Source organism: Melospiza melodia, unplaced genomic scaffold (assembly GCF_035770615.1).
Source record: "Melospiza melodia melodia isolate bMelMel2 unplaced genomic scaffold, bMelMel2.pri scaffold_34, whole genome shotgun sequence".
Lineage (NCBI taxonomy): Eukaryota > Metazoa > Chordata > Aves > Passeriformes > Passerellidae > Melospiza > Melospiza melodia.
In genome coordinates, this window is record NW_026948659.1 from 8,521,041 (window position 1) to 8,533,479 (window position 12,439).

At 55.1% G+C, this 12,439-nt stretch overlaps 1 protein-coding gene and 1 pseudogene across 1 annotated transcript; both read left to right on the forward strand.

Moving 5' to 3' along the window:
* Positions 1-298: 298 nt before the first annotated feature.
* On the forward strand, positions 299-10,105 carry LOC134434276 (olfactory receptor 14J1-like; annotated as a pseudogene).
* An 886-nt stretch (positions 10,106-10,991) lies between these two features.
* LOC134434277 (olfactory receptor 14J1-like) lies at positions 10,992-11,840 on the forward strand (the record flags this gene model as incomplete). The annotated part of the gene is made up of 2 exons (XM_063182955.1): positions 10,992-11,447; positions 11,826-11,840. Coding segments are annotated over 2 exons (471 nt in total), but the record flags the coding sequence as incomplete, so codon positions are not given.
* Between the last annotated feature and the right edge of the window lie 599 nt (positions 11,841-12,439).

Sequence of the window (12,439 nt, forward strand, 5' to 3'; positions counted from 1 at the left end):
CTTGCTGGGCATCTCCCTGGCTGCCCTCCTGGGCAACGGCCTCATCATAAGCACCGTAGCCTGTGGCCACCACCTGCACACGCCCATGTTCTTCTTCCTGATCAACCTGGCCTTCAGCGACCTGGGCCCCATCTGCACCACTGTCCCCAAAGCCATGCACAATTCCCTCTGGGACACCAGGGACATCTCCTACTCAGGATGTACTGCTCAGCTATTTCTGTTTGTATTTTTCATTTCTGCAGAGTTTTCCCTCTTGACCGTCATGTGCTATGACCGCTACGTGTCCATCTGCAAACCCCTGCACTACGGGACCCTCCTGGGCAGCAGAGCTTGTGCCCACATGGCAGCAGCTGCCTGGGCCAGTGCCTTTCTCACTGCTCTGCTGCAAACAGCCAATACATTTTCCCTGCCCCTGTGCCATGGCAATGTCCTGGGCCAGTTCTTCTCTGAGGTTCCCCAGATCCTCAAGCTCTCCTGCTCACACTCCACCTTCAGAAAAATCTGGATTTCATTGGTCACTGCATTTTAGCTTTTGGCTGTTTTGTGTTCATTGTTTTCTCCTATGTGCAGATCTTCAGGGCTGTGCTGAGGATCCCCTCTGAGCAGGGACGGCACAAAGCCTTTTCCACCTGCCTCCCCCACCTGGCTGTGGTCTCCCTGTTTGTCAGCACTGGCACATTTGCCTACCTGAAGCCCCCCTCCATCTCCTCCCCATCCCTGGATCTGGCAGTGTCAGTTCTGTACTCGGTGGTGCCTCCAGCCCTGAACCCCGTCATCTACAGCCTGAGGAACCAGGAGCTCAAGGCTGCGGTGTGGACACTGATGAATAGACGGTTACAGAAACATTAAGCTTCTGACCAGTTTCTACAAATCTCATGTAATAAAAGTCATCTTTGATACCACTTGGGTTTGTTTGTTGATATGTTCTTGTCTTTTGGTCTACCGTTTTATTATTTACAACAAAGGAAGGTCACTGTTTGTGCCATTTGTCATTTTGTTTCTCTCAACCTTCACCGTGGCCTCAGACTGTGTCAATGAGGTGCTGCACTCTCAGTGGCTTCAGACAGAATAAAAGCTCTCCGAGCAGAGTTTTCATCAGAGACACCCCTTTTGTTGCCTTCCCTGGAGCAGCAGCAGCAATGTCTGTGTGCAGAGCTGGGGCAGATCAGGGCTGGCCCAGCAGCTGTGCCCAGCAGCCACAGCACTTGGTGTTGCCAGTGCTGCTGCCGTGGCCCTGCCCCGCTGCCCTGGTGGCCCTGGTGTTGCTGCAGGGCCTGAGTGCTCTCGGGGCCGGGCACAGCCCTGGGGGTGGCAGTGCCGGGGCTCCAGCAGGGACAGGCCATGGGCACTGCTGGGGCAGCGCTGACGCCTCAGCCCAGGGCCTGGGGCTCCAGGCTCCTTGCCCAGGCTCTCTCAAGAATATGCCCAGGCCAATGCTCAGCACAGAAAAGCCCCGTGAGCAGGCCTAGGCTGGCTGTGGGCAGGCTGGGGGCAAACAGCATGGCTGGGGCTCTGCAAGGGCCCTGGGGCAGACAGGAAGGAGCAGCAAAGCAGGGGCTGATCCATCCCCAGTGCACTGCACAGCCCAGGGCAGCGTCCCAGAGCGTCCTCATGGAGCTGTCAACAACATCCCCCCTCTGCAGCCCTGGCCTCTGCCCCAGCTCACACAGGTGCCCCATCCTTGCCGGAACACACACGCCAGCACTGGCTCAGCAGCCACTGTTTGCATTGCACAGAGCAGGGGGAGCACCCCCATGCTGTTGGTGTGGGGACATGAACCTGAGGGAGCACAAATGCCATCAGCCCCTGGGGCCAGCAAGGGCTGGGGGACACCAGGGAAACCACTCAGGTTTGTCGTGGCCTCTGCAGTCAGGCAGAAAGTTTGTTCCCATCAGCTGGGAGTTTCCTGTCCTTCCCCTGCAGACCCTGTTGCAACTGCTACCGGGGTGGTTCCAGACAATCACAGAATAAGCAAGGCTGGAAAATACCTTGGAGATCATCAAGGCCAACCTGTGCCCTGACATTGCCTTGTCTCCCTGAGCTTCCTCTTCTCCAAGAGAAAAACTCCAGCTCCCTCAGCCTCTCCTCACAGGACTTGATTTCCGGGGCCCCCCCCAGCCTTGTTGCCCTTCTCTGGACACGCTCCAGCCCTTCCGTGGCCTTCCTAAATTGGGGGCCCAAAACTGGACACAGCACTCGAGGTGTGCCCTCACCAGTGCCGAGTGCAGGGGAAGAATCACTGCCCTGCTCCTGCTGGCCACACCATTCCTGATCCAGGCCAGGAGCCATTGGCCTTCTTGCCCACCTGGGCACACTGCTGCCTCATGTCCAGCCTGCTGTCCATCAGTGCCCCAGGTCCCTTTCTGCCTGGCCGCTGTCCAGCCACTCTGTCCCCACCCTGTAGCACTGCAGGGGGTGTTGTGACCAAAGTGCAGGACCCGGCACTTGGACTTATTAAACTTCATCTTATTGGAGTCTGCCCGTTCATCCAACTGTTCCCACTCTCTCTGCAGAGGCCTCCTACCTTCCAGCAGATGGACACACGCTCTCAGATTAGTTTTGTCTGCAGATTTACTACTGAAAGTCTCAACACTCTCATCCATGTTTTCAGTAACAATATTGAACAGAACTGGCTCCAGCAGAGACCCCTGAGGGACACCACAGGTGACTGGCTGCGAGCTGGATGTAGCAGCATTCACCACCACTCTCCGGTGTAACATTCACTGCCACTCAACTGGCCATCCAGCCAGTTGTAGGTATTTAGTTGATGCCCCTTGTTCTTTCAGAGAATATTAAAAAACTTAATAATTTCATGGTCAGTGGTGGTGTTCACAGAGGTGCCAGAAGTGGGAAGAGAAAAGGATCTGACTCCATGTTTCAGAAGACTAATTTATTATTTTATGATAGATATTATATTAAACTATACAAAAAGAATAGAAGAAAGGATTTCATCAGAAGGCTTGCAAGCAAAGGAGAAAGAATGGAATGATAACAAAATCCTGTGTCTGACCAGAGAGAGACACAGCTGGACTGTGATTGGCCATTAATTAGAAACAATGACATGAAGCCAATCACAGATCCACCTGTTGCATTCCACAGCAGCAGATAATTATTGTTTATATTTTCTACCTGAGGCCTCAGCTTCTCAGGAGCGAAATCCTAGCAATGGTATTTTTCAGAAAATATCATGGCTACAATGGTCGCTGTGCCCTAAACAGCCTCTGACCACCTCTGATCTGCCACCAGCCCTTCTCTGTTTGTGACCAGCAGGAGACAGAGCTTTCTTTGGCAGTGAGAATTGCAGGAAACCTCCCCAAAGTGCGCCTTGGAAGGTTCAGGCTGGAGCTGAGGAGAAAGCAAAGTCCCTCGCAGGGCAGAATGTTGGTGCTGGAGGTGTGGCAGTGTGAGGCTGGGCCATGGCCGGGCTCTGTGTACCAGGAGCCGGCATCGCTGGGTGCAGGGAGCGCAGGGAGGGCCCAGCAACGCTGGGTGAGAAATGCTGGGGCACAGCGAGATGGGCAAGTGCAGCCATCCAGGGCAGAGGAGCAGCACGCCCAGGGGGCACAGCCTGCAGGACAGATGGCCAAGGGCTGGGCAGGGCTGGCAGGGCCACAGGCACCCAGGCCTTTGTGCCCTGGGCTCGGGCAGCGCCTCTGGAGGCCCCACAGGAGGAACTTTCCTGGCAGGGGCTGCACTTTGCTTCTCCCTCGGCCTCCCTGGGGAGGCTGGCAGGGGCTGCAGGTTGATGCCATTTGTCCTTGCTGCCCCTCACATCCTCCTGGCCCACTAAGAGCCCCCAGGCAGCCGTGAGGGACAGGCCCTGCTGGCCCAGGCTGGGCTCAGGGCTTGGCCTTTCTGCTTCCTGCAGCCAAGCCAGGCCTTGCTCAGCATTGCAGTTCCCTGCTCACAGCCTTGGGCTCCCTGCAATCCTGCCCTCAAGGATCTGCTCTCACCAGGCCCTGGGCAGCCTTAGGCACTCCCTGCCCTCACTGGGGCCCAGCCATGCTCCAAGGCACTTGGAGTTTTGCTGCTGACTACTTGAGCAGCTTCTTCATCCTTCTCTGTGTGCCTGAGGCTCCTGGAGCCAGCCCCAAATCCAGCGTGGGGCTGATTAAAATACAGAAAGGCCTCAGGAGCTCTTTGTCTCCCTTCCATTGTCTTTGAGTCTCCAGGGCTTGTGCAGTGATTGGAGTCAGTTTGGAGTTGTCTTTAGGAGGAAGATGTCAAAATGCACCTCATGATTTTTGGTTTTTTAATCACATCAGTATTTTTTTATTTTTTAGTTATGAGAAGAGGGGATAGAAGCATTCCCCAAGTGATCTGGACGCTGAATGTCTCCTTAGGAGGTCTGGGCATGGATAAGAATGAGCCCCTTGCAGGCTGAGCCTGTTTGGACCATCGGCTCCTCACCCTCAGCCTCACCATGTCTGACAACGCCCACCTGGGACTGACATCCCAAACAAAAAAGAAAAATTTTAGCATTTTTCCTTATAAATAAAATTTATTAATAACAAAATTAAAATCATATTTTTCTTTATTTAGGATAGTCTCATACAATATTTTTATTACCTATTTGTATATTTATATTAAAATTGGATACATTTCTAGCAACCAAGAAAATTAGTCATCATTGGGTCTAAGTAACACAATTCCCTTCATGAATTCATTAATTAATTTCTATAGGATATTTCTTTCTTTCCCTTTATGTTAACTAGTTATATTTGTAGTCTTTTTCTCATCTTTTTTATCATCATTTTCTCAGACAGTATTGGGGGGGCGTGCACTTCGGGGTCCCTGGAGGCATTTCTGGGGCACATTTGGAGCAGTTTTGGGTCTGGGGAGGGAATTCAGAGAGAACTTGAGGGTCTGCAGGACACTTGGGGGAGCCGGGTGGGTACTTGGAGGGGCACTCAGGGATTCTGAGGGACAGTTCAGGGTCCGGGGCAGCACTTGGGGGTCCAGGGGGCCCTTGGAGGTCGTGGAGGCGAATTTGGGGCCCTTCGGGGTCCGGGCGGGGCCTTGTGGGGGGCTCTACCGGGGCTGTCAGGGGAGCAGGCGGTGATGGGAGTTGTAGGGGCGGGTATCATACGGTTTAACGGGGCCGTGGAGCATCACGGGAGTTCTGGGTGCAGCTGCAATGGCTCTCGGTGGGGCGCCGGGCATGACGGGAGATAAAGTCCCGCCTGAAATGGCGCTCATCGTGCGCCGCGGAGCATGACGGGAGCTGTAGTCCCGATAGTGGTTGGAACAAAACGTTTGGGAGTCTGGGACGACTCTTGGGGGACACCTTTGCGTCCGAGCCCCGACTTGAGTTCCTCTTGGGGGGGAAACGTAAACGGCACGGGAGCCCTTGGGAGGAGCTCCGAGAGCTCCAACCGGGCTGTTTAGGGTGCGAGTCGCGGCCGGAGTTTTAGGCGCGGGACTGCGTTCTGAGTGGCTCTGGGGCCACGGGGGACGAGAGCAGATGAATTCCCAGAAGTTGCTGTACCGACCATCTGTAAGTGTGCGAGCACTCAGGGGTTCAGGGGTGCTTATGGGAGTCCCGAATGGGCGCTGAGGCGGCACTGAGGGATCCTGGAGTGTTTGGGGGACACTTAGGGGACGGATGGGGACGGATCCCGGAGTTCTGTGGAGCGCGGGGCATGACGGGAGTTGTTCTCCCGGCTGCAATGGGGCTCAGTCGGGCCGCGGGGTATGACGGGAGTTGTAGGCAAAAAGAAAATTTGCTGCCCGTGTAAGCACCTCCCCCAGGCCCGGATCCCTGGCGCTGATTGGCTGCGGCTGGAGATGGGCAGGAGCTTTGGCAAATGGGATGCAGTGGAAGTGGGAACAGCCCATTCACCCTCTTCCAGTCCCTCCCAGTAAAGCCCAGTTCATCCCCAGTACAGACCAGTATAACCCCAGTGAAGCCCAATTGTTCCCCAGTAACCCAGTACAATCCAGTAACCCTCCAGTCCCTCCTAGTACAGCCCAGTCCGTCCCAATACACCCGAGTTCATTCCCAGTCGTTCACAATTCCTCCCAGTGTCATCCACAGGTACCCCAGTGTCCCCAGTCATCGCTGCAATTGCCCCAGTTTCCCCAGTTTCTCCCAGTATCTCCCAGTGTCACTCCCAGTATGTCCCAGTGTCTCCCACAGCGTTCCCAGTGTTCCCCAGTATGTCCCAGTCCTCCCCAGTGTTTCCAAGGACAATTTAATTTCTCTCGGTGGCCGTGGCAGCCAAACCCAGCAGTGGGGTCACTGCAGTGCCCATGGCCACAGCCCCTTGCAGTGGCCCAGTGCCGCTTGGGCTGATGATCCACCCTCACAGCTGGCCCAGGGCAGCTCTGCAGTGGCTTTGGTGGCACCTGGGGCTGGCACACACCTGAGCAGTGTGTCTGTTTGCAGTGGGGAAACTCAGGAGGTTCAGACTGCTTCAAAAAATCCCCCAAAAGGGAAAACTCCTCTTAGGCTGAGTGCAGCCAGCTCTGCAAGCACAGCAGGTCCCAGGGGAGTGAGGACAGATAGGATGTTGCTGGGCAATGTGGAGCAAGGTAGTCCACACTGGATCAGAGCTCCAGGCACAGCTTCTGTGAGAAGGCCAGAGCTGCTGAGGAGAGACCCTGGGTCAATGTCAATCAAAGAATGCATCGATCACCTCTGCTCTAAGGAGAAATTTAATAAAATACATCCTTTAAAATTGGAATGTGTATTTCTTACAAGTTCTTTGAAATCTTTCTCCATTACTGGACTAGGAAAAGTTTTATGATTCTCATATGGCTTTGATGATGTTTACAACAGACTCAGTCCCTGAGAGTGTCTTCAAAAAACTTCTCAAGAACTCAAAATTAAATTGAAAGTGAACTTCTAGTAGTTTTAATGAGTCCCACTGAGGGACACAACTGAGAATGTGTCCCCAGGTTCCAGGGACAGCAGAGCACTGGAGGCAGTGAAGACAGCTGGGGACAAACAAGGCCAAGGTGTCTCTGGTGCTGAGCAAAGCTGGATGTGTTTGAGGAATGCCAAGGGCCAAGGCCTGAGCCCCAGCCCCTGGCCAGGCAGATCCTGTCCCTCCCTCCTTGCTCAGGGCTCTTGCCGGGATGGGCACTGGCATGTGGGGATGTGCAATGGCAAGGGCAGGAGCATGGGGTGGCCCCTGCCAGGCTGCTGAGCAGGGACAAGGAGGCAATGAGGCCCCAGGCCTGCAAGGGTCACTTGTCTCCTGCTCCTGCCTCAGGCCCAGGCCCAGCAGCCATGGCCAAAGTGCTGCCCAAGTTGGCTCTGGCAGGGCTGTCTTGCAGCTGCTGCACATGCCTGTGCCCTGTGCAGCCCAGGCTGTCCCACGGTGTCCCTGCCCTGCGCCTCTGTCCCTGCAGGCTGTCGGCATCCCTGGCTGCTCCACCTGGCTGGCCCCTTCCTTTGCTGACAGCTCTGCCTCCTGCCTGCCTCTGCCTGCCCACACAAATCCTGGGGCTGATACCCAAAGGCTTCATTCCATGTTTACCCTTCCTGTGAACTTTCAGCACAGGAACAAGACATGCAGGGGCTGCTTTCCGAGCGAGGGTGGAAGAGAAGAAGAAGACATCTGGCTCAAGGGTGCAGGGATAGAGAAAACAAGGAGTGAATCTGGGAATTTGGGGTGGGTTTTATGGAAATGGGTAAATTGTAATTCACAATTAGTGTCTGTATATAAGCAACAGAGTGGTAGAATCACATGCCCATGTAAGGTTAGCAGTTATCCCTCACCAGACCTCAGGCCTGAATAAATGACAGCCTATGAAATAGCAAATTAGTGTTCAGGAGCCTTATTCTGATGTTTCAGAGATTTGTGACAGTGGGGCTTCACAGACCCAAGGAGTCAGCTGTGACACTGTGCAAACTCATGGAACTAAGGGTCCATTGTGACACAGTAGAACCCCACGGAACCAAAATCCATTTGGGCACATTGGGGCCACATTGAACCAATGGTCCATTGTGATAGTGCAGATCCAAGGAGACCATTGTGACCCTGAGAAACCTCTTGGAACCAAGGAGCCATTGTGACACAGCAAGGCCTGGTGGAACCAATAGCCAGGAACAGGAGACAAGTGACCCTTGCAGGCCTGGGGCCTCATTGCCTCCTTGTCCCTGCTCAGCAGCCTGGCAGGAGCCGCCCCATGCTCCTGCCCTTGCCATTGCACATCCCTACATGCCAGTGCCCATCCCAGGAAGAGCCCTGAGCAAGGAGGGAGGGACAGCATCTGCCTGGCCAGGCGCTGGGGCTCAGGCCTTGGCCCTTTGCATTCCTCAAACAAATCCAGCTTTGCTCAGCACCAGAGACACCTTGGCCTTGTTTGTCCCCAGCTGTCATCACTGCTTCCAGTGTTCTGCTGTCCCTGGAACCTGGGGACACTTTCCCAGTTGTGTCCATTTGTGGGACTCATTAAAACTTCAAGAAAGTTTGGAGAGGGATATTGACTTTGAATTCTTAAGTGATTTCTTCACCTCCCTCTCAGGGACTGATGTTTAGGGACTCAGCACCCAACCCACAAGGGAAGTCCTTGTACTCTGTCTGTGCTGCTGGGCTGGGCCAGGCTCCTGGCACAGAGGCAGCTCCTGGCAAGGGCAGCAGAGCTGCAGAGAGATAGCTCTGGCCAGGAGCAGCTCCTCTCCCAGCCCAACAGGGCCGGGGCACTGCCTACAGCCACCCGGGCACAGCACAGAGGCACAGAGAGAGCAGAGGCAGCTTGGGCTGGGAGGGTGATTGAGCTCTCACTAGGGGATGAATCTTCACAGGATTTGAATGAATAATTCTCTGGCTCTAGGAAAGTTAAACTTCCATTCCTGGAGGCTTCTCCTAAGGCTGGCACATCCCACAGTTTCCATGATCTTTTGCAAGCCCTCTCCCAGTTCCTCCTCTGCAGAGGAGGCGGTCATAGGGCAGACAGGGCAGTATCTGCAGGCAGCAAGGGCAGGCTGCACAAGTGACAAAGATGTTAAAGGGGTGGGGTGGGAGGACAGGAGAGACCCCTTCAGGGGAGAAATCTGCACAGCCCCTGGACACGGTGAGTCTCTGGCTGCAAGGCAATGCAGGTGAGTTCCTGGAAATGTCTCTGACAATGCCAGCACTGACAGGACCTGTCAGGGTGGCTCTCCTGGATGTCCTGGTGTGGAGCAGAACAAGCTCCAGAGCGGGGCTTCCCTGCGGCCCCCTCGGAGGCACGGGACAGGTCCCTGCAGGGACAGGCAGAGCTGCCCCAGGGCCGTGGGGTGGAGATGGGCTCTGTGAGCCCTGGCAGGGAGCAGAGCTGGGCACAGGGAGATGCTGCTGGCAGGAACAGCCCCACTCAGCAGAGACACGGGCAGGGAGGGACAGGGAGCTGCTGCCAAAAATGCTGGCCAGGGGGATGTGGCACCTCCCTGCTGTCCCTGTGGCTCAGGCACCTTCCCCCAGCAGCTCCTCCCTGGGCTTCTTTCCCATCCTAAACAGAGCCCCTGCCCTCATCCCATGGGGGCTTGGCTGTGCAGAGCCCCTGCAGCAGCCAGAGCCGAAGGAAGGAAGGACAAGTCCCTGATTTCCATCAGTCTCTGTGTCCCTGCTGTCCCCTGGCAGGAGCATTGTGACATTTCTCTGCCATCTCCAGGTGCCTGTGCTGTCCTTGTTGCCACCATTGGGTTACTGAGGCAGAGCAAGGGTTTGGGGCTGGCAGGTGCCCGTCCAGGCCGGGACCCTTTGGATCCTGCTGTGGAGATGTGTCTGTGGGAGCAGAGTGCCCAGGTGCCCTCAGGGCCATTCAGCTCATTCCCTGGGTATCCTGCAGGGCTGCAGGGTGCTCTCCAGAAGCGCACAGCTCTCCTGTGCTGTCTCTGGGCTGCCTGGGATCCCCATGGAGGAGACAGCTCAGTGGCAGGGCCAGGGAAATGCTGCTGGGCAGCTGCACCTGGGCAGCTGCAATGATCCCTCTGTGCACCAGCCTGGCAGCAGACAGCTGAGATCCTCATGAGGCACTCTGGGAGAAGGCGAGGGCTCTGTCCATCTGCTCTCTGCCCAGAGCCCTCTGCCCTCAGCACTGTCCTGTTTCTCTCTAGGGGAACTCCTCTGGGTGCCTCTCCTTCAGCTCCAAGCTGCCAGCAAGGGGCAGCTGAGAACAGCCCTGATGGGCAGAGCTGCTCTCTTGTCCCTGCACTGAGAGTCCATCCCTGTGCCTCTCACACCCATGCGATTTCATCTGCAGTGCTTTAGAAATGTCAGGGATTTCAGACACCCACAACCACTCCTAACTGTAGCAGCTGGATGAAAAAAGACAAGGAATTTCCTCAGCTCAGTTCTTCAGATGGGCAAATTGCAAACAGCAGGACTGAAAAGCTTTCTGGTGTTTGACGAGTCCATTTAATTCGTGATAATCCAGCCTTCTCGATTGCCTCTCACTGGACAGGACTAAGGAATCCTTTGGAGCCCATTTGTAAGTCCCTGCTCTCAATGCCTGCAAAACCCAGGGCCCAGGAAAGGGGAATGCAGAGAAGTGTTCCTAAAAAGAGAGACTCTGAATGTTGAATTGCTACGAGATATGTAATAGATTTTGCTCTGCATCTGGCCCAGCTCTCTCCTGCCTTTTCCTCCTCAGCAGAAAACCATTTCCTGAGGCAGCAAATGTCCAACAGCAGCTCCATCAGGCACTTCCTCCTGCTGGCATTGGCAGACACGCGACAGCTGCAGCTCCTGCACTTCTGCCTCTTGCTGGGCATCTCCCTGGCTGCCCTCCTGGGCAACGGCCTCATCATCAGCGCCATAGCCTGCGGCCACCACCTGCACACGCCCATGTTCTTCTTCCTGCTCAACCTGGCCCTCAGCGACCTGGGCTCCATCTGCACCACTGTCCCCAAAGCCATGCACAATTCCCTCTGGGACACCAGGAACATCTCCTACTCAGGATGTGCTGCTCAGCTATTTCTGTTTGTATTTTTCATTTCTGCAGAATTTTCCCTCCTGTCCGTCATGTGCTATGACCGCTACGTGTCCATCTGCAAACCCCTGCACTACGGGACCCTCCTGGGCAGCAGAGCTTGTGCCCACATGGCAGCAGTTGCCTGGGCCAGTGCCTTTCTCACTGCTCTACTGCAAACAGCCAATACATTTTCCCTGCCCCTGTGCCATGGCAATGCCCTGGGCCAGTTCTTCTGTGATGTTCCCCAGATTCTCAAACTCTCCTGCTCATACTCCTACCTCAGGGAACTTGGGCTTCTTGCTGTTAGTGCCTTTTTATCATTTGCCTGTTTTGTGTTCATGGTTTTCTCCTATGTGCAGATCTTCAGGTCTATGCAGAAGATCCCCTCTGAGCAGGGACGGCAAAAAGCCTTTTCCACCTGCCTCCCCCACCTGGCCATGGTCTCCCTGTTCCTCAGCACTGCAGCCTTTGCCTACTTGAAGCCCCATCCCTCCATGTCCTCCCGCTCCCTGGATCTGGGAGTGTCAGTTCTGTACTCGTTGGTGCCTCCATCCCTGAACCCACTCATCTACAGCCTGAGGAACCAGGAGCTCAAGGATGCCCTGAGGAAAATGATGACTGGATGGTTTCAAAAGCATTAAACTGTCTCTTTTCTGTTGCAGAGCCTTTAGAATGTAACTCTTTACAATCTCAGACTTTTCCCCCTATTTGACTATATTTTTTTAGTAACTTCTTTGACTACTGTTGTTTTTACTGCAAAATATTGTAGCAATATTGTTTGCATTTCTGCATTAATATCTATATTATTTGAAGCACAAAGACTTACAAGTGGTCTGTTCCCTGTGCATTTAAATAAAAACAAGTGCCTGCCCCAACCTGTTTATCCAGGATTCTTCCTCAGCCTTTCTCTGTCTCTGCAGGGGGAGTGCCTGTGAGCAGAGGTGGCAGGAAGAGACTCCCAGCACAGCAGCACAGCCAGGGACAATGTCCCTGCCTCTTCCCCCATCTGCTCTGCCCAACTCCACCCTGTCCTTGCCAGCCCTGCTGTGGCTGTAAGGCCGGAGTGCTCTGGCAGCTTGGTCACTGTCCTGCTGCGTGTCCCTGCTGTGGCCACAGGCAGGGCCAGGCCATGGGCACTGCTGGGACACAGCTGGACTCCCGCACAGCAGCTCCAGCAGCAAAGGGCATCTCCTGAGGGCAGGGCAGGGAGGCTTTGCTCCCCTCCAGAGCTGCTGTCAGCAATGTGCTCTAGGAATGCCCTGGCACAGCAAAGCCCAGGGCTTGGGGCAGGGGGGGAGTGTGCAGGGGGGGCTCACAGCAGTGTCCTAGCACAGCCAAAGCTCCTGGCATGGACCTGAGGCAGCAGCAGAGCAGGGCCTGGGCTGTGTCTCTGTTCTGGGACAGCCTGGGAAGGTGCCCCAGGGCAATTGTCCCACACCAGCCCCTGCAACCACCATTGCCAGCACTGGCCTCTCCCCACCTGCAGAAGGTTGTTTGTCCCTGCACGGAGGGACACCAAGTTACCAGGCCAGCA